The 25,000-nt window shown below is 42.5% G+C and overlaps 2 protein-coding genes and 2 long non-coding RNA genes across 14 annotated transcripts in view; 2 read left to right on the top strand and 2 right to left on the bottom strand.

Annotated features, from left to right (window-relative positions):
- LOC126995828 (oxysterol-binding protein-related protein 8-like) overlaps positions 1-4,998 on the bottom strand; it is a 137,096-nt gene extending 132,098 nt beyond the window's left edge. For 8 of the 9 annotated variants that reach the window (XR_007750740.1, XM_050855676.1, XM_050855679.1 and 5 more), the window contains exon 1: positions 4,869-4,998. Coding sequence is in view for 7 of the 9 variants with exons in the window: in XM_050855676.1 (XP_050711633.1) it covers positions 4,869-4,911 (43 nt within the window). In the remaining 2 variants the exon portion in view is untranslated. The remainder of the gene's footprint in view (positions 1-4,868) is intronic. The other variant, XM_050855680.1, reaches the window with a different exon arrangement.
- Positions 4,999-6,533: 1,535 nt separating this feature from the next.
- Positions 6,534-25,000, top strand: part of LOC126995825 (putative phosphatidate phosphatase) — a 25,273-nt gene continuing 6,806 nt past the window's right edge. For 2 of the 3 annotated variants that reach the window (XM_050855673.1, XM_050855675.1), the window contains exons 1-4: positions 6,534-6,695; positions 11,061-11,215; positions 20,315-20,536; positions 23,878-24,009. In XM_050855673.1, coding sequence (XP_050711630.1) covers positions 6,632-6,695; positions 11,061-11,215; positions 20,315-20,536; positions 23,878-24,009 — 573 coding nt within the window. In that variant the 5' untranslated portion in view covers positions 6,534-6,631. Of the gene's footprint in view, positions 6,696-11,060; positions 11,216-17,734; positions 17,887-20,314; positions 20,537-23,877; positions 24,010-25,000 lie in introns of all 3 variants that reach the window. The other variant, XM_050855674.1, reaches the window with a different exon arrangement.
- LOC126995827 (uncharacterized) lies at positions 11,222-14,545 on the top strand. The gene is made up of 2 exons (XR_007750739.1): positions 11,222-12,319; positions 12,435-14,545. It is a non-coding gene; the product is annotated as an uncharacterized LOC126995827 (long non-coding RNA).
- Positions 13,047-17,459, bottom strand: LOC126995826 (uncharacterized). Its single transcript, XR_007750738.1, has 2 exons — positions 14,695-17,459; positions 13,047-14,519 (listed from the first exon to the last, which is right to left on the bottom strand). It is a non-coding gene; the product is annotated as an uncharacterized LOC126995826 (long non-coding RNA).

Here is a 25,000-nt window from a genome sequence, read left to right as displayed (position 1 = left end):
CCTCTTCCTTCTCGGTTTCCTCCTCCTCCTCCTCTCTCTAATTTCAAGAGGGCACAAGAGGCTCAAGTGATCATAGTTGCATTGCCTCTTTCTCAAATTTTATGCTCCGGCTAGACACACAAACTCAGCCTCTCCAGCCCTTCAACCCTTCACGCCGGGCTGCTAAACTGACGCATTATTTAGTTAAGGGCGCACCTAGTTAACAAGACACTCATGGACACAGTCGGATACAGTCGTCGGTTGACCAAGGGCTGACTCTGCTTTTCTACCTGACAGTTATTAGTATCATAAGTAAACTGACCCATTAAGGATGTATTCGGATCACATGAAACTCTAGGATACAGTCATTGCTATCCTAAGGGCTAAAATAAAGACACCTTCATTGAAAAAAAAAATAAATAAAGACAGTTTGAATTTTTTGGCACAAGCCTCAAAACTAACTTATTAACAGCTGTGTCCTTCACTGTAAAAAAAAAAATAATAGATAAACAGATAAATAAATAAAGATTAATTTTTTGACAGCTGCATCCTTCACTGTAAAAAAGGTACGTACGCTACAGACTCAACTGACTCTCAAGACAAGTCACTCAGTCAATTATTATGTCAAGGTTTCTGCTGCTGAACTAACGATTCTTTTCATCATTATTAAACTGAAGATAGGAAGTGGAGTAGGGAGAATGGAACCTAACATCACCTATCTTGACCTGACCTGACCTAACCCATCCTACCCTAACCTACTATCACCTACCCTAACCTAAGACAATATTACCTAACCTAATAACACCTACTCTAACCTAACCTAATCTACCATACCCTTCCCTAACCTACCCTAATCTACCACACCCTTCCCTAACCTACCCTAATCTACCACACCCTTCCCTAATCTACCACATCCTTCCCTAACCTAACCTACCCTAATCTACCACACCCTTCCCTAACCTAACCTAACCTACCCTAATCTACCACACCCTTCCCTAACCTACCCTAATCTACCACACCCTTCCCTAACCTAACCTACCACACCCTTCCCTAACCAAACCTATCCTACCCTAACTTACCCTAGCCTAACATCACCTAACATAACATCCCTTACCTTACTCTAACCTAACATCCCCTACCCTAACCTAACCTAACATCACCTACCCTAAGAAAACCTAACCTAACATCACCTACCCTAAGAAAACCTAACCTAACATCACCTAACCTAAGAAAACCTAACCTAACCTATCCTACCTTACCTTACCCTACCCTAACTTAACATCATCTACCCTAACCTACACTACCCTAACTTAACATAATATCACCTACCCTAAGAAAGCCTAACCTAACCTACCCTACAATACTCTAACATAACATAGCTTCACCTAATCCACCCTACCCCACCCAAACCTAACATAACATCACCTATCCCAAGAAACCCTAACCTACCCCACTCTAACCTAACATAACATCACCTACCCTACGAAAGCCTAACCTACCCTACCCTACCTCACCTAAAATCACCTATCCCGGTATCCTATATTGCTAAGCTACAGACTCAACTGGGTCTCAAGTCACTCAGTCAAATATCATAATTTATCAAGGTCTCTGCTAACAAAACAGTTGCTGAAACACTATTATTTGATGATAAACTTGGAAAAGTGAGAAAAAAATAACAAAGAAAGAGAGAAAATTAGTGTCAGGTCCATTGAAGGAGTAACAAGCAGATGTCACACAAAAATATAACCCAGTGACTCCTTGACTGAAATAATGTTACCATGACTAAACACACCACCACCACCACCACCACCAACAGCATGACCACTATCAACACCACCATCACAAACACCATCAACACTAACACCAACATCAACATCATCACCACTACCAACACCACCAACATTGCTTCCCACAGACATCTTAGCCCCACCAATCCACAACTCATTCATTTTGTTCTTGTTCTTTTTTTTCATCTGTAAAATATTTATAATCTGTAAGTTTCCAGCATGACAACTCCTATGATGAAATAAACCATTTACTACTTATTATTATTATTATTATTACTATCATTATTATCATATTACACCTCTCTCTCTCTCTCTCTCACAGAACACGGAAGAAAGTCTATTTTTAAGTCCGAAGAATAGTTAAGCGTATTCATCCTCACAAATCTGTTTATCAGTCTGTCAGCCACAATTTGCATAAGGATAATGCTCAATCCTGTGACAAATCCACATAATTCCCCAATGGATTTACCAGGTGCCGTTAGCTTGCCCTAGAATCCCCTCCCCAACCCCCACTGAAAAAATGAGGAAAATTGAAGGACTAAGGAATTATGAATAAAACAATCTTGACACAATTTGCATGAGGATGATGCTCAATCCTCCCACAAATCCACAAGACTCCCCAATGGATCTAACAGGTGCCGTTAGCTTACCCAAAGAGCCATCCCCTGCAAAAAAAAAAAATTAAATAAATAAAGAGAAAAGAAAATTAGCTTGACCCAGAGCCACTTCCCCAAAGAGAAAAGAGAAAATTGAAAAGAGAAAGAGAAAAAAGAAAAATACCTTACCCACAGCCCTCATACACACAAAAAAAAGAGGAAAATTGATGATACAGGATAAAACAAGGTTTTAGATATGTATTAAGTAATCCTAATGGCCATAATCTTAAACAAACCCAAGGACACATAGAAAGAAGAAAATTGAGGGACTAGGGAATTCTGAATAAAACAATCTTGCTTCATGATACAGGAAGAAACAAGGTAGCTACTAGATATTAACAGCACCCAAGCACACATTTTTACATGGTTTTCGTGGGAATTTCAAGCATTTTCAGCAGCAGTTTTATGACCTTGATGGTAGTTTGACCCTTCTTCTGTACCAGGAATGTAAAAACACACTCATTAGAACCCGACTGATCTCTTTTATGGCCTCTGCAAATAGATGATGTGAGAGGTGGAAGCATCTAAGAATACCTAACTCAGACCTCTCAATAGGTTTATATATTTACTGTAGTTCATTTACTACAGATAGGCCTATATATGATACATAGGTACTTTATAATGAAGGTTGTATATTACTGCATTATGTTTATTATTATGATGTTACTATGTTGTTTATTATTAAATATTTTGCTTACTGTGCTTTCTAGCTATAAATATCAAAATGTGTGTGTGTGTGTATATACCTAGTTGTAGTTTTACAGGGCCTGGGCTTACGCTCGTGTGGTCCCGTCTCCATATCTGTATTTGTCCAGCTTTTCCTTGAAGTTGTGCACACTCTTCGCCGATACTGCATCCTCACTTAGTCTGTTCCAAACCTCTATGTTTCTTTGTGTGTGTGTGTGTGTGTGTGTGTGTGTGTGTGTGTGTGTGTGTGTGTGTGTGTGGTTAACAGTTTAGAGGCAGAATGACACATGAAGCCAATAATTACATGAAAACCCTAAGTAATAGCTGTCTGAGGTCAATATAGAAAACAAGAAAGAAATATATGGTACCTATGTGGGAAATAAGAAAGAGGTAGTATTGATAACAAGGGAGGTGCACTGTATTCCTAACCATTATCCCACAGAAGTTCTCGTAACCAGACCTGACCTGATGGTTTGCCCTGCCTCCTCAGCTGATCAAAAGATAATATGAGAGTCTGGACATGTGACACCACACGTCCAGCAAGTGATAAAAATGTTACGGACAGATATTAGAGGAAGGAAAATTATAGCAAGCGGTAATATTAACATGAAACCACACACACACACTGCAAAACATACATACCATATTCACCATCAGAGCAACAGTAACCAAGCTAAGGGTACACACTACACAAGGCTCTCTTTCCTGTGAATATTTCCTTTATTGACACTTCCTATTTCTTTCTGTTTTTCTTCCATTTGATAGTTTAATATTTGAGTGTTTTAAGGCCTCACTTGGTATAAATTAGTAATAACCATAATGTTGCCATAACAATGGGGTCATGATTGGTAATATTAACGAGAGCTATTTCGCTTTCTCCTTAACAACTATTCTTTTTTGTCATGTATATTTTCTACTAACTTACAAACCTACTGGAAACCCTAAAGTGTAGATATGAAAACCAGTGTGAAAATACCGATGAAATATATCTGCTGACCCACACGGCTGTGGGTGACAGAGCAGCCCACAGCATCCCGTGGCAGCCAAACCCTGCAGCTCACCACAGCTAAAATCTAAAAGTAGTGTTCACACTTTTACTTAGGGGGAAGACTCTGACCCCCTCAACCCCCTTAAGGGTCACTAAAAGATGGGTGAAAATATACGTAACCCCTCAACCCCCCTTACGGTCACTAAAAAATGAGTATTTACTCATGCATGTGACCTCCTGATGGGAGGGTTGCTCCCTAGACCCCCCTTAAGGTTACATGACAAGTGAATATAAAGGCAACCTACTGGAGGGGCTTCGCCCCCCTTGACCCCTTACAGGTCATCAAACAATAAGTGAATATACACGTAACCTAACACTCGGGCTTTGCGCCGTTTGTCCCCCTGTGTGCCTACACTTCGTCACATTGAACACTGGACATGCTATGGTTATTATTCATCTGCATGACATACGACGACTCAAAACATTCAAATGAGTACCAAATGAACTAGTAAAAAAAACTCAACTGGAAGATAATACAAACCAATAAAAGGAAGCGGCAATAAAGTACAAATAAAGCCCCTCTCTCCCCGCCCCTGGCCATACAGTGCCAGGGGCGGCAGGCAGTGCCTGGCGTGGCACTAAATAAGACCCAGCAGCCGGGCCGCGGGGTGACAGGCGACCACTGCCTCGCCAGGCTAGGCGGGGCGCGGCGGCAGCACGGCCCGGACAGCCTCGGGCGGGGCCGGGCAGGTGGCCAGGACCCAGACTCACCTGGAACGATGGCGTCTCTCTCAGCAGCCTTGGGAAGCTCCATTATAACGCGGGGAAACACTCACGCGCGTCCTCCCTCCCCCACGGCCACCATGACACTGCTCCAGGTTATAAGGGGGAGAAACCAAATAACGAGCAGGATCACGCAGGCTACTCGATCCCTTATTCTGCCATGATAAAGGATCGAACTCTTTATCTACCCGTGTTTCCGTGGCCAAGTAAAATGTTTATCAATAATGCGGTATGTTATAATAATGATAATAATAACTTTTAATTTGTCCTGAGGCGTATAGAAAAACTTACTCAACAAAAATATAGATGTAGGAGTGCAGATATACATCTCTCTCTCTCTCTCTCTCTCTCTCTCTCTCTGATACTACACATAGGAAATAATTACAACGCCTGTTACTCTAAGACTGGGTTATTTATCTGCATTAGAAGGACACTTACGGAAAATTCATCTTCTACTATTTAACGACCAGGTAGAAAGCTTAATTAATAGTCTAAAGAGGTATGAATTAACCAGTTCTCATATACCTGTATAGCCTACCTGCCTATCTACCTGTGTATCTACCTGGCTCAAGAGAAGCAACGAAGATTAGCACTGAGGCCACGCGCAGCTATAACGTGTAACTCTCTTAGTGAAGTTATTTATGATGTTTCGTGTTCGATCATCCACGTAATCATGCAAATAACTAATCTAAAGTATTCATATAGTGTAAAACTCAAGACAGCGATTCCATCAAACATTTAAAATCATTGTAAGCCATTGTAAACTCTTGTAAACCATTGTAACTCATCATATGAACCAGTATCAACCATTGTAAGCCATTGCAAACCAGTGTAAACCATTGTAACTCATTTATATATATACACTTTGTTTATAAACTATTATATATTATTATAAACCGGTGTAAACCTTTGTGAACCCTTTTAAACTATTGTCATTATTAACCAGCTAGTGTAAACCATTATAAACCAGTGTGAGCCATTGCAAGCCATTATAAACTATTGTTGACTCAACTCTTAATTGTCAACTCATTGTAACTCAGTGCTAATCATTGTAAACCATTATAAGCCATTGTAGACCCTAATAAATCAGTGTAAGCCATTATAAACCAGTGTAAACCATATAGGCCTACTATAAACTATAGTGTTAACCATTGAAAATCCTTTTAAACCATTTAAAACCAGTGTGAATCACTATAAACCATTATGTACCATTGTAAACCCTTATAAACCAGTGCATACCATTTGTCGGCCAGTGTAAACATGACCACCTTGCATGAAGCCTCACAGCGCATGCCCGCTGGAGGCCTGTTGTGGAATTTATAAATTAAAACCCAAAACTTTACTCACCATCGATTTCAACTTTCAAGACACTCAAAAATATGTGATTTATAACGCCTCGTATCATATTACTCACATTTCGAGGGCTAGAGACGTGACTGGCTTTAAAATGAGCGTAATGTTGACACACTGCTGGCAGCTGACTGGAGTTGTCCGATAGGGTATTACTGGAAATTCCTCTTGCAAAATACCCCGACGCCAGTGTCCCTTTATGAGTCACACGCCATGCTGAAGACACTTTAGTCACCCAGGATAGGAAAATAATGTGGTAATGGAGCTGTGAGAGAGATAATCCAACCTTGCCAACTCGTGCAGCCGCCGTAGCCACTGGGAAGCAATCCGTCCGCCTCAGTCAGGGAACAGACGGCCGGGCGGGGAGGTGTGCGTGTTTTGGCTCCGGATATTTTTCATTTATGTCTATGATGGAGGCCAAATATGTGGTGCGCGTGGTGACGGACTTCATGCTGCTGCTGACAGGTGAGCCAGGCACGCGGGACAGCGGGCAGGGGGCGTGGCACGGGGGGTGGGCGTGAGGGCGGTCACTTCCATTAATAAAACAATTGTCATAGTCGCGGCGGGCGTGGGCACGGCCATGCCACGGCCCACGGTGGACCCGCCGCCCCGGTTGACGGCCAGGGCGTGGGTGGGGGCCCCGCCCCGCCCCGCTCGACCTTGCATGATCACGGCCTTACCTGTGCGGCACGTCCGGTGCACCTGTCCGGAGGCTACATGACGCGGCGCCGTCCGAGGACAGCCTCGGGGCCCACCTGAGGCTGTGTCCCCGGCACTGCCAGGCCAGGGTGGGCGTCCTGTGTGGTGTAATTCACGCCTGTGTAAGGTTGTGTTGGTTCAGGACAGCCCAAGCAGGGGTCCGTAGGCTAGGGGGCTCAGGGGACAGCTGAGGCCTGAGAGTGTGTCCATGGGTTGCTTCAGGGAGTGGTAGGGCAGGAGTTCAGGGGGGCATGGGTCCATACTCAGCACCATGGCATTGGATGCTGAGGGGGGCATCAAAACTTAGCACCCAACCAAAATAAGTAAAAAGTGACAACAATCACAAAAGAAAAGACTGCAGGCTCTTGCATCATAATAACCCGGTAGCAACGATGGGCCAAATTTTTGTCTTGATATAAACCCCCAAAATAGATGATGCATAAGCTGATTACAAATGCGTTGATATATATTATGAAATGGTGTGCGTGAGTGATGATTTTTTCTCATTAATTCACTTGGAGGGGCCTTTAAGAAACATGATCCCCACAGCTACCAGGTTAAGGGGACCCTCTGCCTGTAGAATCCGAAAACTTCAAAGATACCACTTTTTGAGAAAAAAAATTACCAGACTCCTCTAGCATTTCTCAATACTTTGTGAAAGTTTCAGGGGTCTATGCTGAAATTTTCCCTGCCCCCCCCACAAAAAAATGTAGTTATCAAGGGTATCTGAGTAGTCCTCCCTCATCATACCACAGTTTTCTGTTTTACGGCTTTGTTTATACCATTACACATTAAATAGGCTTTTGTTTGCTTCATTTTTGTGATGTTCCTCTATAAATATACCACTGCTCCTGATATGGCATCAATGAGAGCGCTTACTTGTGTGCTGCTCCTTCCATTGGAGGATGTCTGAGAAAACGACCATGTTCTCAAAACACAAATTTGAAGAAACACTCCTCCATTAGTTTCTAACCTATGATAAAAGTGATGGTATCATATGAAAGCTAGGGAAAAGACAATTTTTTTTATCCATAAAAGATTTATGATATCTCTTAGTCATGATTTTATATATTTCTTTCTCTGTATATATATATAAAAATATATATAGATATATATATATATATATATATATATATATATATATATATATATATATATATATAGTATATATATATATATATATATATATATATATATATATATATATATATATATATATATATATATATATATATATATATATATTATATATATATATATATATATATATATATATATATATATATATATATATATATATATATATATATATATATATATATATATATATATATATATATATATATATATATATATATATATATATATATATATATATATATATATATATATATATATATATATATATATACAGTTGTCCCTCAAATATATATACGGTTTCGGTTTTATACGGATTGTCATGGAAGAATTTTTTAGGATTTTTAAATTTCCCACTCGTCGCACCAAGTAGCCTTGGCGTGAGTGGCAACACTGTTCTACCAAAACACCTGCTGAAAGCACCCCAAAGCATTCGAGAAAGGTGCTCACCTTGTAAAAGAATTCAGATTTAGGAAATATATATATATATATATATATATATATATATATATATATATATATATATATATATATATATATATATATATATATATATATATATATATATATATATATATATATATATATATATATAGGTAAAACGTTCTGAGGAGCAGAAAAAAGTTTGTGTTTAAGAGTAACAGGCAGAGGGTCCCCTTAATTTATGCAATATCTGTCCACCGTTTCATTGGTCCTCCATGGCCTAGTGGTTAACATGCCTGGCTACAAATACACAAGCTCAGGTTTGAATCCTGGCCCAGGAAGTCAGTGTACAACCCACCTAGCTCTACATCCTCCCTTTCATGCTTGATGAAAATAGGCTTACCTTGGGAAACCCAGATATTACACTGGCCCTGTATCCCGGAATAACTGGTTCTCCCCACCACAAGCTCATGGGACAGAGATAAGCTCCAAGGTCACACACACTTATACCGAATGACCCAAATTTTACTTTTAACTTACTTTACCTTTAGTATACCTATGTAATGTATACTTTACTAAACACAAATCAATCGGTCAGTAAGCCTGGACTTATTATTGTTTACTCTGTGACCTAATGTTTCCCAGTATCAGATCAAAGGGTTAGGGTACATTAGGATGTATAAGTCAGGTATTATCTTAATCCAGCGCTGCCTGCCTTTATGAGCTCTATTAAGGACTGCATCATATCTTATCAGCTGCACTTTAAGTAATGGGACATGCTCGTGCATACCCCACTTAGTGTATGAGCACAGTAATACAGTGGATTTAATTATCGTTACTTGCATTATAGATACGTTACAGTAATGATAAATCTGGGGCACTTATACACCATGGGCACCAATCCATCCAACATTATATATCAGGAGTAAAACTGTTCTGGTAAATTTGAGATGTAGAAACAAACCAGTACAAAAGTAAAGAATGGTTATCAGTCTTTATCTTCATTATAGTTATTTATTGTTATTTCAGCTCATTTTTTTATAAGTAAAAAGTGACAACAATCACAAAAGAAAAGACTGCAGGCTCTTGCAAAGCTGAACCAAAGTAAAACAAAGAATGGGGATCAATATTTATTTTGAACATACTTTTTTTTTATCTGAGCTTAATTTACATGTTTTTTTCCTTTACTCAGCTGATCAAAGCAAAAATAGGGCTATATAATTTTTCTATTGTCCAAAGCCATAAGGTAATAAAGTATTCAACAGGAAATGTATAATGATGCTTAGAGTGAGCCAACTTTATATATGAATGAGATGGAGTGTTAGGATTTTACCCTTAGTGAATTGCATGGACATAATTATTTTCTAAGTGTTGACTGTTGCAGACCTTAATAGTATACCAAAGACCTGTTTCCTCTTCAAGCCATTCATGTTTGTGTCTAAAAGCTATTAACAACAATAATCAGTCGAGGAAATTATAAGTATAAAGAGTTTTAAATTTTTTACTACCAAAGATCTATTTCCTGTTTCTTGTTTAAGTCATTCATCTTTGTCTCCATAATTAAACTATTAACAATACTGATCAATCAAGGAAGTCATTAATATTAAGGCTTTTTATTATCTTTTTTAACATGGCTTGATATTAACATTTTTTTCATATGTTAACTTCAATAATGCTGATGCAGATATATTTATTATTGTGTGAGTGTTCTTTTTTACAATCAGTGTTTCTGCAGCATACTGTCCTTCCTCTGTCCTCCAAGATTGTTAGGGCATTGTGGGGGACAGTGGAGCAGGTGATGCTATAGTCACCACACACTAAGCTGACCCAGAACAGAAGCCCCCTGCCCCCTCCTCCAAAGCAGTGGGAGGTGATTGCTTGAATGAAAGGAGGTTTTCATCACCCCAGATCACCAGTTTGAAAAGCCTCTCATAGAAGTTACTGGGACTTTCATAGACTGTTTTGTGATCCTAGTGACAGTTTTACATGACTTCTGGAACATGAACAGAAAAAACACCCTTGAAAACCTGCTTAATATTATCTATGGGTTTGGAACATAGTTGTAATGGAAGCCTGATGCATTTGAAAATATGAACCTCAGTGTTATCTGGGAGGGAGGGGGCAGGGCTTCTGAACCAACTTAATGAATGGTGACTATAGTATGCAATATTTACCATATATGCCACCACACCATTGATCCTACAAACTCCCGGCACACAGGGTTGCCAGCAGCTGGGGCTTTCACAACCCATCCAAGGCAGAGCAGAGATCAACATCCTCAGCTTATTGATCACATTTGCAATTTTCAGTCTTTTCTTTGCATCACCTGCTCAGTTTTCTGCATTACTTCATATCCAAGCTTCACATGCTGTCTTCCTCACTCCTCACTCAGACCTGCCTGTAGTGTTCACATTGTGTGTTTTTTGTGCCATCTTCTTAATGCAAGGTAGTGTGTCCCCTAGTGTGATTTCTAGCCCCTGAGGCTGGTGCGCTCCCCCCCCCAGGGTGATCCAGGGGAGGGTGGTGTTCCATTCCCCTTGATGTGCAACATGAACCCTTCTAATTTTTCAGTGGGAGGCTGCATATTTGTGGTGAAGAAAGTGTGGTCCCCCTTTGAACGGGGTATGTTTTGCAATGACAAGTCAATAAGCTACCCCTTTACTGATCACGAGACCATATCAGACACGGTACTCCTGCTTTTTGGGGTGGCCATGCCTGCGGTCCTGGTAAGTTGGGAAGACATTCCTTCCTCACTCGATCCGATATCAGGCTCATCCTGGCTTTGGATGTTTTTTGGGTAAATTAGTGAGTCAGTCAGCAACTCTTGTTCACTGGTATCATCACCCAGTAGTGTTGTGCCTCCTAGCTGGTCATGCCTGTTGACTGACACCTGTTGGAGGGCCGCTGGTGCCCCTCTCCAACACTGTCCTTGGCCCCAGGTGTGTTGGCACTGCCTTCAACACCCCCACCACCACACATCACCACCACACACACCTCAACCTTATCCCATAGCCACTGTTTACCCTTGAAAGTTACTCCTCTTCCCTTTCAAAGCCTCTATAGACCCTTGAAAGTTACCTGATATCCCTCTTAAAGCCCAGCACTTGCATTACTTTTGTTTTCTTTCTTTCCAAAACAACTCCATTCCCTTGAAAATTACCTTCTTCCCTCCCAAAGCATCTCTAGACCCTTGATAATCACCCTTGCCCCTCCCAAACAAACTCCCCTCCTCTGAGTCAGTCTCAAAGCAAGGCCCTTTTAATCATTATCCAAGTTCCAGTGTCTATAAACTCTTACCCTATTGACATAACAAAGCAAACACCCATACTGCACCCACCTGAATTTGTTTTAAAGTTACCCTAAGGTTTTCTTTGGTGCGCATTGGCTAACAAGGGAAACCTCTCAGGACTGCAGGGAGTGTGTGTGTATGTGTGAGCATGTGGATAAAAGCCGTGTATATTAAAGTTATCATGTGAGCCGTTATACCTTTTGAATGGCTACCTTGCTCCAGAGTTCTTGAGTGATAAGAGCAGTGCTTGGGTTGCCAGCTAACTTTGCTTCATGGGAGTAACTCATCTGTCATAGTCATGTGTCACAGCAGCCACTCAAAATGTAATTGGCCTGTGCTACTAACTATCATGAGAGTGGGACCAGAGACTCCATATTTTGTGGAGGCCCATCAAATTAGAATCTTTAAAATTTGAACATCAGTAGTCATTGTGGTGTGAGGCCCCTTCAGCGTGTCCCCCAAACCATATCCCTGGTAAAGCTCCCCAGCATAGGAGTTCCTCTCACACCCTGCTAGATGCTGCACAATCTGTTACAATGAGGTAGACAGATGAAGAATGAATATGAAGGAGAACGGGGAGTAAAATTGGGAAGAGGAAGAGAACTGAAGAGAGACCACACTCCCCCCACTTCTCCTTCTCAGCTTAGTATAATGAGACAGACAGATGAAGAATGAATATGAAGGAGAAAGGGGAATAAAATAGGGAAGAGGAAGAGAAGAATTAAAGAGAAAGAGATTGGAACGAAAGAAGGAGAAGAGAGACCACACTCCCCCCACTTCTTTTCACTCTTTCTTCCTTTTCTTTTCCTTCTCCTCTTCTGAAGAACCACAAGCAGCACTTAATTGGCTTCATTGTTTTTTGCCTCATGTTTTTGTTGCCCTTGAGCTGTTTCCTTTGAAGTAAGAAAAAAGTAAAAAAAAAAGTAAGACCTTTGATTAGCAGACTTCATGTTTTTATATGTTTTTGTCCTTGAGCTTCTTAATAGGGCTTTTTTTTTTTTTCATCTCGTTTTTGGCCTTGAGTTGCTTCCTTTAAAGTAAGAAAAAAGTAGAAATAAAAGTAAGATCATTGCTTAGCCGGCTTTTTTGTTTTCATCTACTTTTTCCCTTGAGCTGCTTCCTTTACTGTAAAAAAAAAAATAGGTAGGTACTCTTACTGGCCTCTTTTGCTCTTGTTTTCTTTTAAGTAAGAAGTAATAGTAGGAGATGTGTTTAGTGGGCTTTTTTGTCTTTGTTTGTTTTGCCCTTGAGCTGCTTCCTTTACTGTAAAAAAAAAAAAAAAAAAAAAAATAGGTACACTTAACTGGCCTTTTTTGTTTTTTTCTCTTGTTTTCCTTTAAAGTAAGAAGTAAAGTAGGAGTGGTGTTTAGTGGGCCTTTTTGTCTTTGTTTATTTTGCCCTTGAGCTGCTTCCTTTACTGTAAAAATATAGATAAGAGTGATGGTGTGGTGAGTGGTGTGTGTGTGGCGAGGGCTGTGAGTGGCACCATCCGTCCTCGTGGCCAGGTGTCAACAGGTGTGAGGCTAGGCGTGACAACCGTGCTCTCCCAGGTCCCTGCACTCGGCCTGGGAGCCATCATCCTTACCACTTAACCTGTAGCCTGGGACTGCTAAATTTCCTCGTCACCCCCCATGGATGCCCACTAATTAACGAAGCATGTATTTATAACTACTCTCTGGTATGCTAATAACTCCGGTACCCACCCACCTGCCTTCTTTACCTGGACCCTTGGTATGTGTAAGGAAACAAGGCGGTCTTTCTGTGCCCCTTCCCGCTAATCTGCAGGTCTCAAGTAGGTCTTCCCAGCTCACCACACCCAGGGAGGAACACAGGAACACATCTTGCAGTCAGGAAGCACCCACACACACAGGCCCTTCTCATCCTTACAATCATTGCTCTCTGTCACTCTCTATCTTATTCTCCTAGCAGGTCTCAAGTAGGTCTTCCCAGCTCACCACACCCAGGAAGGAACAGAGGAACACATCTTGCAGCCAGGAAGCACCCACACACAGACCCTTCTCATCCCTACAATCATTGCTCTCTCTGTCACTCTGTCTTATTCTCCCAGCAGGTCTCAAGTAGGTCTTTCTAGCTCACCACACCCAGGAAGGAACAGAGGAACACATCCTGCAGCCAGGAAGCACCCACACACAGGCCCTTCTCATCCCTACAATCATTGCTCTCTCTGTCATTCTCTGTCTTATTCTCCTAGCAAGTCTCAAGTAGGTCTTCCCAGCTCACCACACCCAGGAAGGAACAGAGGAACACATCTTGCAGTCAGGAAGCACCCACACAGGCCCTTCTCATCCCTACACTCACTACTCTCTTTGTCACTCTCTGTCTCATTCTCCCAGCAGGTCTGAAGGAGGTCTTTCCAGCTCACCACAACATATGCCTCCATGGTGAAGTGGTCAGCATGCCTAGCTACAAATCCACAAGCCTGGGTTCAAATCCTGAGCTTGTGATACATTGAGTTAAATGTGAAAACCCAACACTTATAAATTTCTATGTCCTAAAAATCGAGTTGAAAAGTCAGACTACCCTTTTTCTTCTAACTTCTTTTTCTTCTTTTTCATGTATAGTCCATCTTCTCACATTCTTGGGGTCGAACTTGTGATGATCATCCTCCATCTTGCTCTGTGCAGTGCTAATCCCTCTATATCCAACACATCCAAGTCTTGTTGTGTCACATATCCTCTTCATGTTCCCCTTGGTCTTCCATCTGGTTGCCTTTCAATTACCTCCATTCTTCATTTATATTACATCTCACATTTCTGGGGTTGAACTTGTGATGATCCTCTTCCATCTTGCTCTGTGCAGTGCTAATCCCTCTGTTTCCAACACATCCAAGTCTTGTTGTGTCACATATCTTCTTCATGTTCCCCTTGGTCTTCCATCTGGTTGCCTTTCAATTACCTCCATTCTTCACTTATATTCCTTCTTCTCACATTTTTGGGGTTGAACTTACGATGATCCTCCTCCTTGTTGCTCAATCCGGTGCTAATCCTTCTATTTCCAACACTCCCAAGTCTTGTTGTGTCACTGTTCCTCTCTATGTTCCCCTTGGTCTTCCATCTGGTTGCCTTTCAATTACCTCCATCTTCTTCAATCCAGTATTAACCCTTCCTTCTATTTCCAACACACCCAAGTCTCATGTCACTGTTCCTCTCAGTGTTCCCCTTAGTCTTCCTTTCACCGACCTCCATCCTGAACACTCCACCCTCACCCTCTCCTCTAGCCACATAACTGTTAATAGACATCTTGCATCAGAGTAGATATCCATTGTGTAGCTAATCTTTATACTGATTCATCTTAGGGAGGGAGGGAGGGTCAGGGGTGCCAGTGGTTAGGTCCGTATCAGGTGCCAAATACTCTGTGCACTCCGCTAAGCTTACAACAATTTATATGGAGTGCTCATTTTGGGGAGACTTAGGTGACAGCAGAAGCGCCTGTGTGTGTGTGTGCCAAGAAACTATTCCCACCTCTACGTAAACAGCCTTACAATTCCGTTTATACCCAGTACGTGTGAGCTCTCCCTGTTTCATGATTCCTTGGTTTAGTCAGCACACCTTTTTTTGTCTTCTGTAGCTGTAGTGAGATTTTGTTCATTCATTTGCCATTCACAAGCATTTCTATTTGTTTCAGTTTTCTCTGCCTCTCTAGTCTTCAATTTTTATGCGAGTCTTTCATCATTTTTTTCATCTATCTTAATCTAATCTGTTTTGTAATTTTTATATCCTGTCATCACCAGCTTCTGTCGTTCCCAAGTACTTCTATTTGTTTCTGTTTTCTCTGCCTCTATGGTCTCCAATTTTGATGCAAGTCTTTCATAATTTTTTTCATCTATCTTAATCTAATCTGTTTTGTAATTTATATATCCTGTCATCACCAGCTTCTGTCGTTCCCAAGTATTTCTATTTGTTTCTGTTCTGTGCCTCTAGTCTCCAATTTTGATGCAAGTCTTTCATAATTTTTTTCATCTAAATCTAATCTGTTTTGTAATTTCTGTAGCCTGTCATCACCAGCTTCTGTCGTTCCCAAGTATTTCTATTTGTTTCTGTTCTGTGCCTCTGGTCTCCAATTTCGATTTAAACGTTCAACAATTTTCATGATCTATCGTAATCTAATCTATCTCGTAATTTCCGTCATCAGTGGCCATGTTGAGTCATTGTTCATTCCTCACTAACTTCTGTCATTCCCAAGCATTTCCATTTGTTTCTGTTCTGTCCCTTTAGTCTCCAGTCTTGACATAAAGGCTCCATATCTTTCTTAATCTAATCTATTCCTTAATTTATATCTCCTGTCAACATTCATTTATCACCAGCTTGTATCATTTCCAAGCATTTCTAGTTGTTCCTCTTCTCTTCCTCTACTTTTCAACTTTGATTTAAATGTCCCATAAACTTTTTAATTTGTTGCATCGTCTCCTGAATGGTCTGCTTCCCCCTTTAGTCTTTTTAGATCACTTGTTTCCTAAAGTATTTCAGTTAGTTTTTGTCCACCTGTTGTCCTCTCTTTCTCTTTCTCCTCCATAAACATCTTAATTTTGTTGCATTGTCTCCTGAATGGTCTGCTTCCCCCTTTAGTCTTTTTAGATCACTTGTTTCCTAAAGTATTTCAGTTAGTCTTTGTCCACCTGTTGTCCTCTCTTTCTCCTCCGTTAACATCTTAATTTTGTTGCATTGTCTCCTGAATGGTCTGCTTCCCCCTTTAGTCTTTTTAGATCACTTGTTTCCTAAAGTATTTCAGTTAATTTTTGTCCACCTGTTGTCCTCTCTTTCTCTTTCTCCTCCGTAAACATCTTAATTTTGTTGCATCGTCAGCTGAATGGTCTCCTCCCCCCTTTGGTCTATTATATCACTTATCTCCTATAGTATTTCACCCTTTCTGTCTATCTGTTGTCCTTTCTTTCCCTCGCTCCTCCATGTGTCAGATGTATTCATGTAAAAGTCAAATTTTAAACAGGTTATTCTAAGGGCAAGTTCAGTGTTCACCTTCAACTTGGATATTGTTTCACAAGAGGGTTAGATTAATCATGTAGTTAAGCATAGTACCATAGCTTTTATTTATTTATTTATTTATTTATTTTTTTGGTGTGTGTGTGGGGGGGGGGGACATTCATCGGTTCAAAACAAATGCTAATACCCATCTGTTAACTCATCAGGTGTCTTTGTTTCTCTTTTGTTTTTTATTCTTTTTACATTACTGTCACTGTCTTTTATATTTCACATCCATGTCTGCTCATTGAAGGGACTCTTTTGGGGCTACATCAGTTGTTGTTTTCTTGCTGCCCTCTCATGGATCCCGACACGTAAAGTTAATAACGATCGACTTTTACATGAGTATTGCCCACATTATTTACCTCTCCCATCACCCTCATCGGCTCCTCCTTCACCTAGTTACAGCCACAAACCAGTAGGCTGTAGATTTATTTTTGGTGTTGGTATTGTGCTGCAGACGTGGCCAAAGTGAGCGTTAGGTGCACTTACAGTAGGCTAACCATGACCCCTCTTTACTAATATTTTTTTAGAAGTAGGTAATGGCAGCAACAAACACACAGACACTTGGTATCGTGCTTCCCTCATCACTAGTCACTGTGTCATATGCCATCTCTCTCCCGCTGCTGCTGCTGCTGCTGCTGTTGCTGCTGCTCCTGCTGCTGCTGCTGCTGTGGTTGATGTTTCAAGTCAGGAGGGTCACTCATGACCATGCCACTAACACCAAGGCTGTACTGTAGCCAAGAGGAGCCTAAGAGGGGAGCTCAGTGCCCAGTGGTCCCCCCTCCATCACCACCCCATTCCTCCCTCACCACCACAATCACCATCCCCCTCCTCCCTAACCTGGGCGTGCCTGGAGGGGGCCCGGCCAGCATGCTGCGGCCAGCCGCCCAGAATGCTTCCCCTCGCCAGTGCCTCCTCAGTCATGTTTTGCCCCCACTGTCCCTCTTGTTTTCCAGTGGCCATCCCTATCCTTCTGTTCTTTCTGTTGGGCAAGCCGGTAGAACGCGGGTTTCACTGCGATGACGAAAGCCTGCGTTACCCTTATAAGGACTCCACAGTGTCCACCTCCGTGCTGTATGCAATGGGCACTTTGCTGCCAGGCATCACGGTAAGTTGGGCCGACGGTGGACGCCCTGCCAGGCTGCTCCACACATCACCACACCCTCACCTCCTCCCTCCCTACCTGCCCTCTCACTATACTAGCCCCACCACCACCGCCACCACCCCCTCACCTTCACCACCACCCCTACACCCTCCCACCATGCCTCAACACCCCTTGACACATTCACCTTCACCCCCAAACACCACCACCACCACCACCACTGCCTCCTTGTCATATTTACCTCCACCACCACCACCATCACCACACTCACCAGTCCCTCCCTGCTCTCCTACACCACCACCACCACCACCACCACATCTATTTTTATTACGACTTACTCCATTGATAACAAAAATCCAGTACTAGAGTAGAATATGCTCTTAAATGTGTCAATACTACATAGTTACAAGGCTTTACTTAAATCCCTAAACACCACACCATTACCACATACTTCCCGTTAAACACGAGGGGGTTCAGGGTCTTAAAGTCTCTAATACGAGGCAAACCAAACAATACAGCTAACACAGAGGGCTTGGTGTACAGCCTCTCAACTTTTCCTTCCATCACCACCACCACCATCACCTCCTCACCACCACCCCAACCCCCCCTCGCACACATCTTGGCCCCCTGAGTTAGTTTGGCACTGGAAGATGGTAATTTACTTGCATATTTTCTTTTCTATCTTCACCCCAATTCCAGAACTCGACACAGTGGATGCGTTTCTAGTTTTTACCCCTCAAAGCCACGTAAACCAAACCAAATAGTCCTGAGCAAAACATGATAGAGGCTCGTGTTTCTGGGTCAAGAGCACCGCCGTGTGAGTTCTGGAAGCAACATGTAGTACACTAATGGTGAAGTCCTGGCATGGCACACACCACACATGCCACAGGACCCACCACGTTCAGCATTCTCAGACGGTTTCGGCTCTCACGGCAAACATTTCCAAAGGCCACAAAGGAGGTTAGTCAAGTTCTCATGGGTGTCTATTCACATTCACGGTGCAGAAGCCTTGTCAAACTATTACGAGGCTCATAACACTACTCAAGGACATGCCCACAACCTCCATGAAAGCCTAAGCAAATGTGGGTGTGTGAGCCCAGAAATGTTTGAGAATATTGGCCTGAGAGCAACTGTAGATGGAACCAGACTCCCTTCATACCATGTGAGGGAACAGCTGAGGGTATGTTTGCCAATCCGTAAGCCCATCCCTCCATTTACTACTCGTATCGGGAAATATAAAAGCCATTCTGAAAAACTGAGCCGTGGTACTTAAATGAAATGGTAGTCAAAGGATGCTTGTATTAAGATAAGCTGAAATAACCCAACCAGTATTCAACCAGCTTTTGCAGTCTTTGATTGAGTTAGTTCACTTAATTTCAAAGTAAGGGGTGAGCATCAATCATAATCTCTGACGGTAGTATATTTTATTTTTAATCATCTATTTACTATTTCGACAGTGTTTGATTTTTACACCAACTTCGTTTCACTTAGTTTTCCTTGATATGAGCACTTAACAGAAGGATGCGTACTGCAGCTTGACAAACACGCCCAAACACTCACCATGGAAAGTTCCCTATTGAGAGCTTCCCAAAGGCTTATACGTAGTGCCCCAGGAGCTGTGTGTGTGTGTGGTGAGGCCATGCCGGACACACGCTGCACCCCTGCCTGGCCTTGGTGACGGCCCTAACACCCCAGGAGAGGGCCAGCAGGGAGGCCACCCATCTCCCTCCCTCCCTGCCAGTGCTGCCCCTGTCATGCCAGCCCCTGTAGAATGTGCATGTGTACGGAATTATATATATACACATTATGTATATACCTGTGGACTGTGTAGACTTCACTTGGTTGTTGCTCTTTGGAAAGTATTGAGAGTATCCATAAGCATTGGTGTGGGCATTGTTGATAGCACTGAGTAAACTAATATTGATACCAGACTTAAATAGGTGTTGTATATAGGCATAATGTGTACATATCCATAACCATCTCCATCTGAAGCATGTCTTCCTCTTGACAGTAATAAAGCATGTCAGAGCATCTTCTTGCATAGTCACTAGGAAACATTTTATTCTTCATTTTATTGTCAAGTCAAAAAGCAATAATCTCTATGTACAGTAATGCATTGATAAATATTAAAGCTTACAAAGGATTCTGTTTGAAATTTGTAGCTTTGAGTAATTCACCAAGTCAGCTTATACCATTAACCATAAAGTGATGCAGGAGAAGATTCAGAATAAACTAAAGAAACAGAATAAACTGATTAATGCCAACTTTTTGAGAGCTCCTGTGATAAAATAAAAGCTCAGAGCTGTTTTAGGATACAAAGTGTTTAGTCCATGCACAGTGCAGAGACAGTCCAGAGCTCAGTGTGGTAGGTGGGTGTGTTGAGGAGTGTCATGTGCAATCTCCCTGGCCATCGTGGCTGCGGCGCCGCCCCCAGATGATCCTGCTGGAAGGATGGCGAGCAAAGCACAACCCGGTTGGAAAGCCAGTCCGCGTCTGCAACCGGCACGCCCCCTCGTGGATGTGGGCGTGTTACACCACCATCGGGGTGTTCCTGTTTGGCTGCGCCTGTTCCCAGCTCACCACAGACATCGCCAAGTACTCTGTGGGGCGCCTCAGACCACACTTCGTCAGCATCTGCAAGCCAGACTGGTCAAAGGTACTCATCCCTCTTCTCATGTGATTGTCAACCAAGTAGTAACTATCTGTTGATAAGAATTGGTGGTTTAGGCTTGATAGTGATGTGCCACATAACTATTTGATGAATAATAATTAATGTCCAAGAAATAAGCTCTCGATATGTCTTCAGAGTCAGCAACTTTAGTTAAATATTGTGGTATCATATTGTTACTTTGATACTTGGCTTTAATTGTTATTTAAATCCTTTCAACAACTGTAATTATTCACTTCAGCTGGATTTCTCCCGGCAGTGGCTGGATCCCTGGCCCAGTGAGTAAGGACGCTGCTGGTTGGCCGTTGGTGGCGGTGTGTCTGACGTGTGTCGCCCAACACAGTCACGTTGGTTCAGAAAATATTCACAATTCTTTACTTAGCTCATCTGTTACACAACCTGAGCAAATTTTGTCGACATCACTTTATTAAACTGTGATTGCACAATTGTAACTGTTTTCAAACTCAGATAGGGTAAAAAATAATCATGGCAAGTATAAGTCAGAGGGTAATGGCAAGGATAAGTCAGAGGGTAACATTAATGTTTACACCACGTTTTACAGTCTTCCCTGTCTCACCTTATATTACACTTCATCCAAAATCAGAGTACCATCTTATTCAGGATTTTTTTTTTTTTTTTTTTTTTTTTTCAACAGAGCAAAGTGTTATTTTAAACTATGCAAATATTGATAATAAGTAAAAAATAGTATTGACATTTAGTGTTATTCTTTGACTGCTAATCACCATAATTAGAGTATTTTCTTACTTTATCACATTTTGAAAATCATGTCATAGTTGTACAATCACTGCTTAATGGACCGTATTGGCTATACAGGCAGCGCCACACATGGCCACTCAGTGAACTGTTGAAGCAGAACTCTCCATAAAACTCAGCTTATGTACTAGAGTGCGTCTGAGGCTGCCTCCAGGATACAAGGCCTTGGTGCCGCCACTGCTCAAAGCCAACGACAGCACACACTTTACTCCTACCCAATTTCCTGACTTTACTATTTGACATGGAGAAAAACTGAAATCAGGTAGGAGTGAAGTGTGTGCAATCATCGGCTTGGGGCGACAGCGGCATCATGGCCATGTATCCCTAAGACAGCCTCAGATGCACTCTTGTCTATAACTTGAACTCTATGGAAAATTCAGCTTGGAGTTGCGTGGCCACATGTGGCGCTGCCTGTATAGCCAATACAGTCCATTCAATGATGCCAATAATATTTGTATGTGTAACAGATGAGTTAAATAAAGAAATATTCATGTTTTCTGAACCTTGGTGAGTGTGCTTGGCAACTGAGATGCGTCCTTACTTACTCGGCCAGGAGCCAAGGATCCAGCTAAGTGAATGGTCTGCAGCCTATCCTAAGGTGTAGCCACAACTACCATAGCTTTTAGGTTAGTGTAAGGAAAGCAGTATGCATAATAGTAATAATTTTATTTACATCATTATTTACATGTGTGGGTCACAAGCCTGCTGCTGGGGTGCTCCTTACATTAGGCCCACCTAGTTAACTTTCAGGGGTGTCACTTGTTACTCTCTATTGTGGGTGTGCATTGTCATAATTGTGGTGGTGGGGTGGCCAGCATCACCTCCAGCAGCTGTTACAAGCTGCCTGGCAGCTCTTGGATCCTCTCCCAGTGGAGGTTTGCTGCGTCCTGCCTTGAGTGCTCCCTGGTGGCGCATGCCAGCAAATAGTGGCCGAGTGGGTGACAAGAGGCTGTGTTCCCTCTGCCTGTCATACAACCCATCTTGCAGCTCATCCAGTCTCCTGTAGCCCAGCCTCAGGCAGTGCAGTGGACATTGTCAACATGGGAGAGCTGGTGGGGTGGTGTTGCAGCTGTTAGCTGGAGTCCCTGGCTTAACCAGGCTGCTTGGCATGACTCTCCATCTTCCAGTGGTGGTGGTCAATGTTTTGGGCAGTGGCACAGCTGGCCATTGCTTAGGTTTGCTGCAGACTTGGCAGCACATTGCAGGTCACAGTGGGCAACCTCATGGCTGCTTTGGCCACCCCGTCTGCAGCCTTGTTCCCTCAAAGACCTGTGTGGCTGGGCACCCAGTTAAACTGCATGTGGCAGTCTCATGCCATGAGTCACTGGGGGTGGTGGGTGAGGATTTCAGTAATGAGGCACACATTGTCCCTCGGCTGTGTCTGCTGCAGCACCTGAGGGGTGGCCCTGGAGTCTGTGTGGATGACCGCTGCGTCCTCCTGCCGGTGTTGGGCTGCTCCAGGTGTGCTGAATTACCTTCGTGCCGTTCTTGTCATGCTGTAGGTGTGATCAAAAGAGCTGTTGGTATAGTAGACGGTGCAGCCCGGTGTGCTGCTTTGCCATCAGCTCTTGGGATGGCCGGTTAGTGATCACTAGTACTTTCACAGGTGGTGACTGGCAAGGGGGTGACACATCATGGCCAGGGACGGGACAGTCTAGTCTTCCAAACAGTAGTAATAGTGTGTCAAGCAGGACTTGGGTGGCATCAGCAACACACCGCAGCCAGGTGTTGCCGGTGGGCAGGACTGGCCACTGTGGCAGAACATGGTGAAGCTGCGACAGCGCTGTGGCCTCCTGTCCCTGCCAAAGAATCCTGGCAGCCAGTGGTGCCAGGCGAGTCTAGCTCTGCATGACGTAGGTGCTGGTCCAGCCCGGTACCCAGGCGTGGTCCTCATGGTCTGGTTGTGGGTGGTTTCCATCTTCTGCTGGTATTGCGATGATGAGTACAGGTGGGCTGCAATCCACCAGCGCAGGCTCAGTCTGCAAATAAATAGTTTTAGTAGTGTGTGTAAGGCCCCAGTGTGTAACTTTGCCATTGCTCATGACACTGGTCCTGGCTGGAGCTCTCCCCCTCAAGGAGTCCCATCATTACATGATGTAAATGATGCATTGTATCATAAAAACTTGGCCAGTCTAAACATTTTGATACAAGCCCCACAGCTTAGATTATTTGAGGCCAATGGTGTGCCAAATTATTACTTGACATGCACAATGGTTTATGTTCTAAAACAATCATTCTCTCCAAAGATGTCATTATATTCTCCACGAGGCTAGTATCAACTATCGTCTTAAGACAAGTAAAGCTAAATTTAATTATGCTTTTTTTGGCATATTTCTCTTGTCTTCTTTCAAATGGAGCAGCATGTTGTGGGTATTTATATTCTTGACTTGCCCTCGGCCCGTCTCCACAACTAGGATGAAAAAAAAAAAAAAAATAGTATAGATAATACTAATGCACAGCATTCCTTTATCTAACTAATAGTTAATGTACTAGAAACGATCCACATATCCATGATGTCACTATGTACCCCATGGCTCACCCCTCACCCTCCGCAGATTGACTGTAACCAGACCTACGTTGACCCCATCCCGTGCACCTCCGAGGACTCCCACAGACTGAAGGAGGCCCGGCTGTCCTTCCCCTCCGGCCACGCCTCCTTCTCGGCCTTCACCATGGTGTACCTCGTGGTAAGCATGACTCTGCTAAACAAAGTAGTCATTTAAGAGCAAAGTGGAAAGAAGGAGAAGCTCTAGACATGGAGACACTACATAAATGCAACAGTAGCTCATATATTATTATTAAGCCATCTATTTACCGTATTTGACAGCTTATAAGATGCACTTTTTTCCCAAAAAAGTGTACCTGAAAATCACCCTGTGTCTTATAAGGTCAAGGTTCAGCTTTGGGTCACTGGCTAGTGAAGTTTTAGTGCAGCAATGGCACTTACATTATACTGTAAACCTCTCTGCAAACATAAACAAGGTGGCGATCGCTTTACAGCAACAATGGCAGCTCTTTTCTAAAGCAACAGTGTATAACAGTAGCACTTTACCACTTCTTCATATAAAATGACACCAGTCAGGAAGAAATTTAAGTGACTTAATGCTTGCACCTAAACAAACTGGTGGACGGTTGTACATCAAACCTGACAACACGCGCAAGACACGCTTCGTTTCCTTAGTAGACAGGGATCATTGAGGTAAGACAGACTTTCTTCATAAAACTGTTGAACTTTGTTTAATTGATAAACACATGCAATATATGGATAATATTGACGAGATATTGAATGACCTGATAGTGGGGAGAGCTACGAATGTCAGGCAAAAAATCTTTGCCTGATACTCGTGGTTCAAACCCGTTTATTATATATATTTTTTTCAAATTCCTGCCAAGATTGAGGGGTGCGTCTTATAAGCCGTCAAATACAGTAAATATATATTTATTTGCATGTCATTAATATTTGCATCAATGATACTTCCCTCATGCCCACCCCCACTTCCGCTTGATCCATCATTACTCCTCCCCACTTTCCATCTCTCCCCAGGAGGGCTCCAGTCCTACATGACAGAGCCCTAAGCTGGTCCTGATTTCCACCAAGGCTCATTTCCATTGCCGATTGCCCTGTTTACTAAGCTGCTTCTCTCCTTAAGTACTACTTCCTTAACATTTGATAAACTC

Source organism: Eriocheir sinensis, chromosome 9, assembly GCF_024679095.1.
Source record: "Eriocheir sinensis breed Jianghai 21 chromosome 9, ASM2467909v1, whole genome shotgun sequence".
Classification (NCBI taxonomy): domain Eukaryota; kingdom Metazoa; phylum Arthropoda; class Malacostraca; order Decapoda; family Varunidae; genus Eriocheir; species Eriocheir sinensis.
This window is presented reverse-complemented; position numbering and strand designations above follow the sequence as displayed.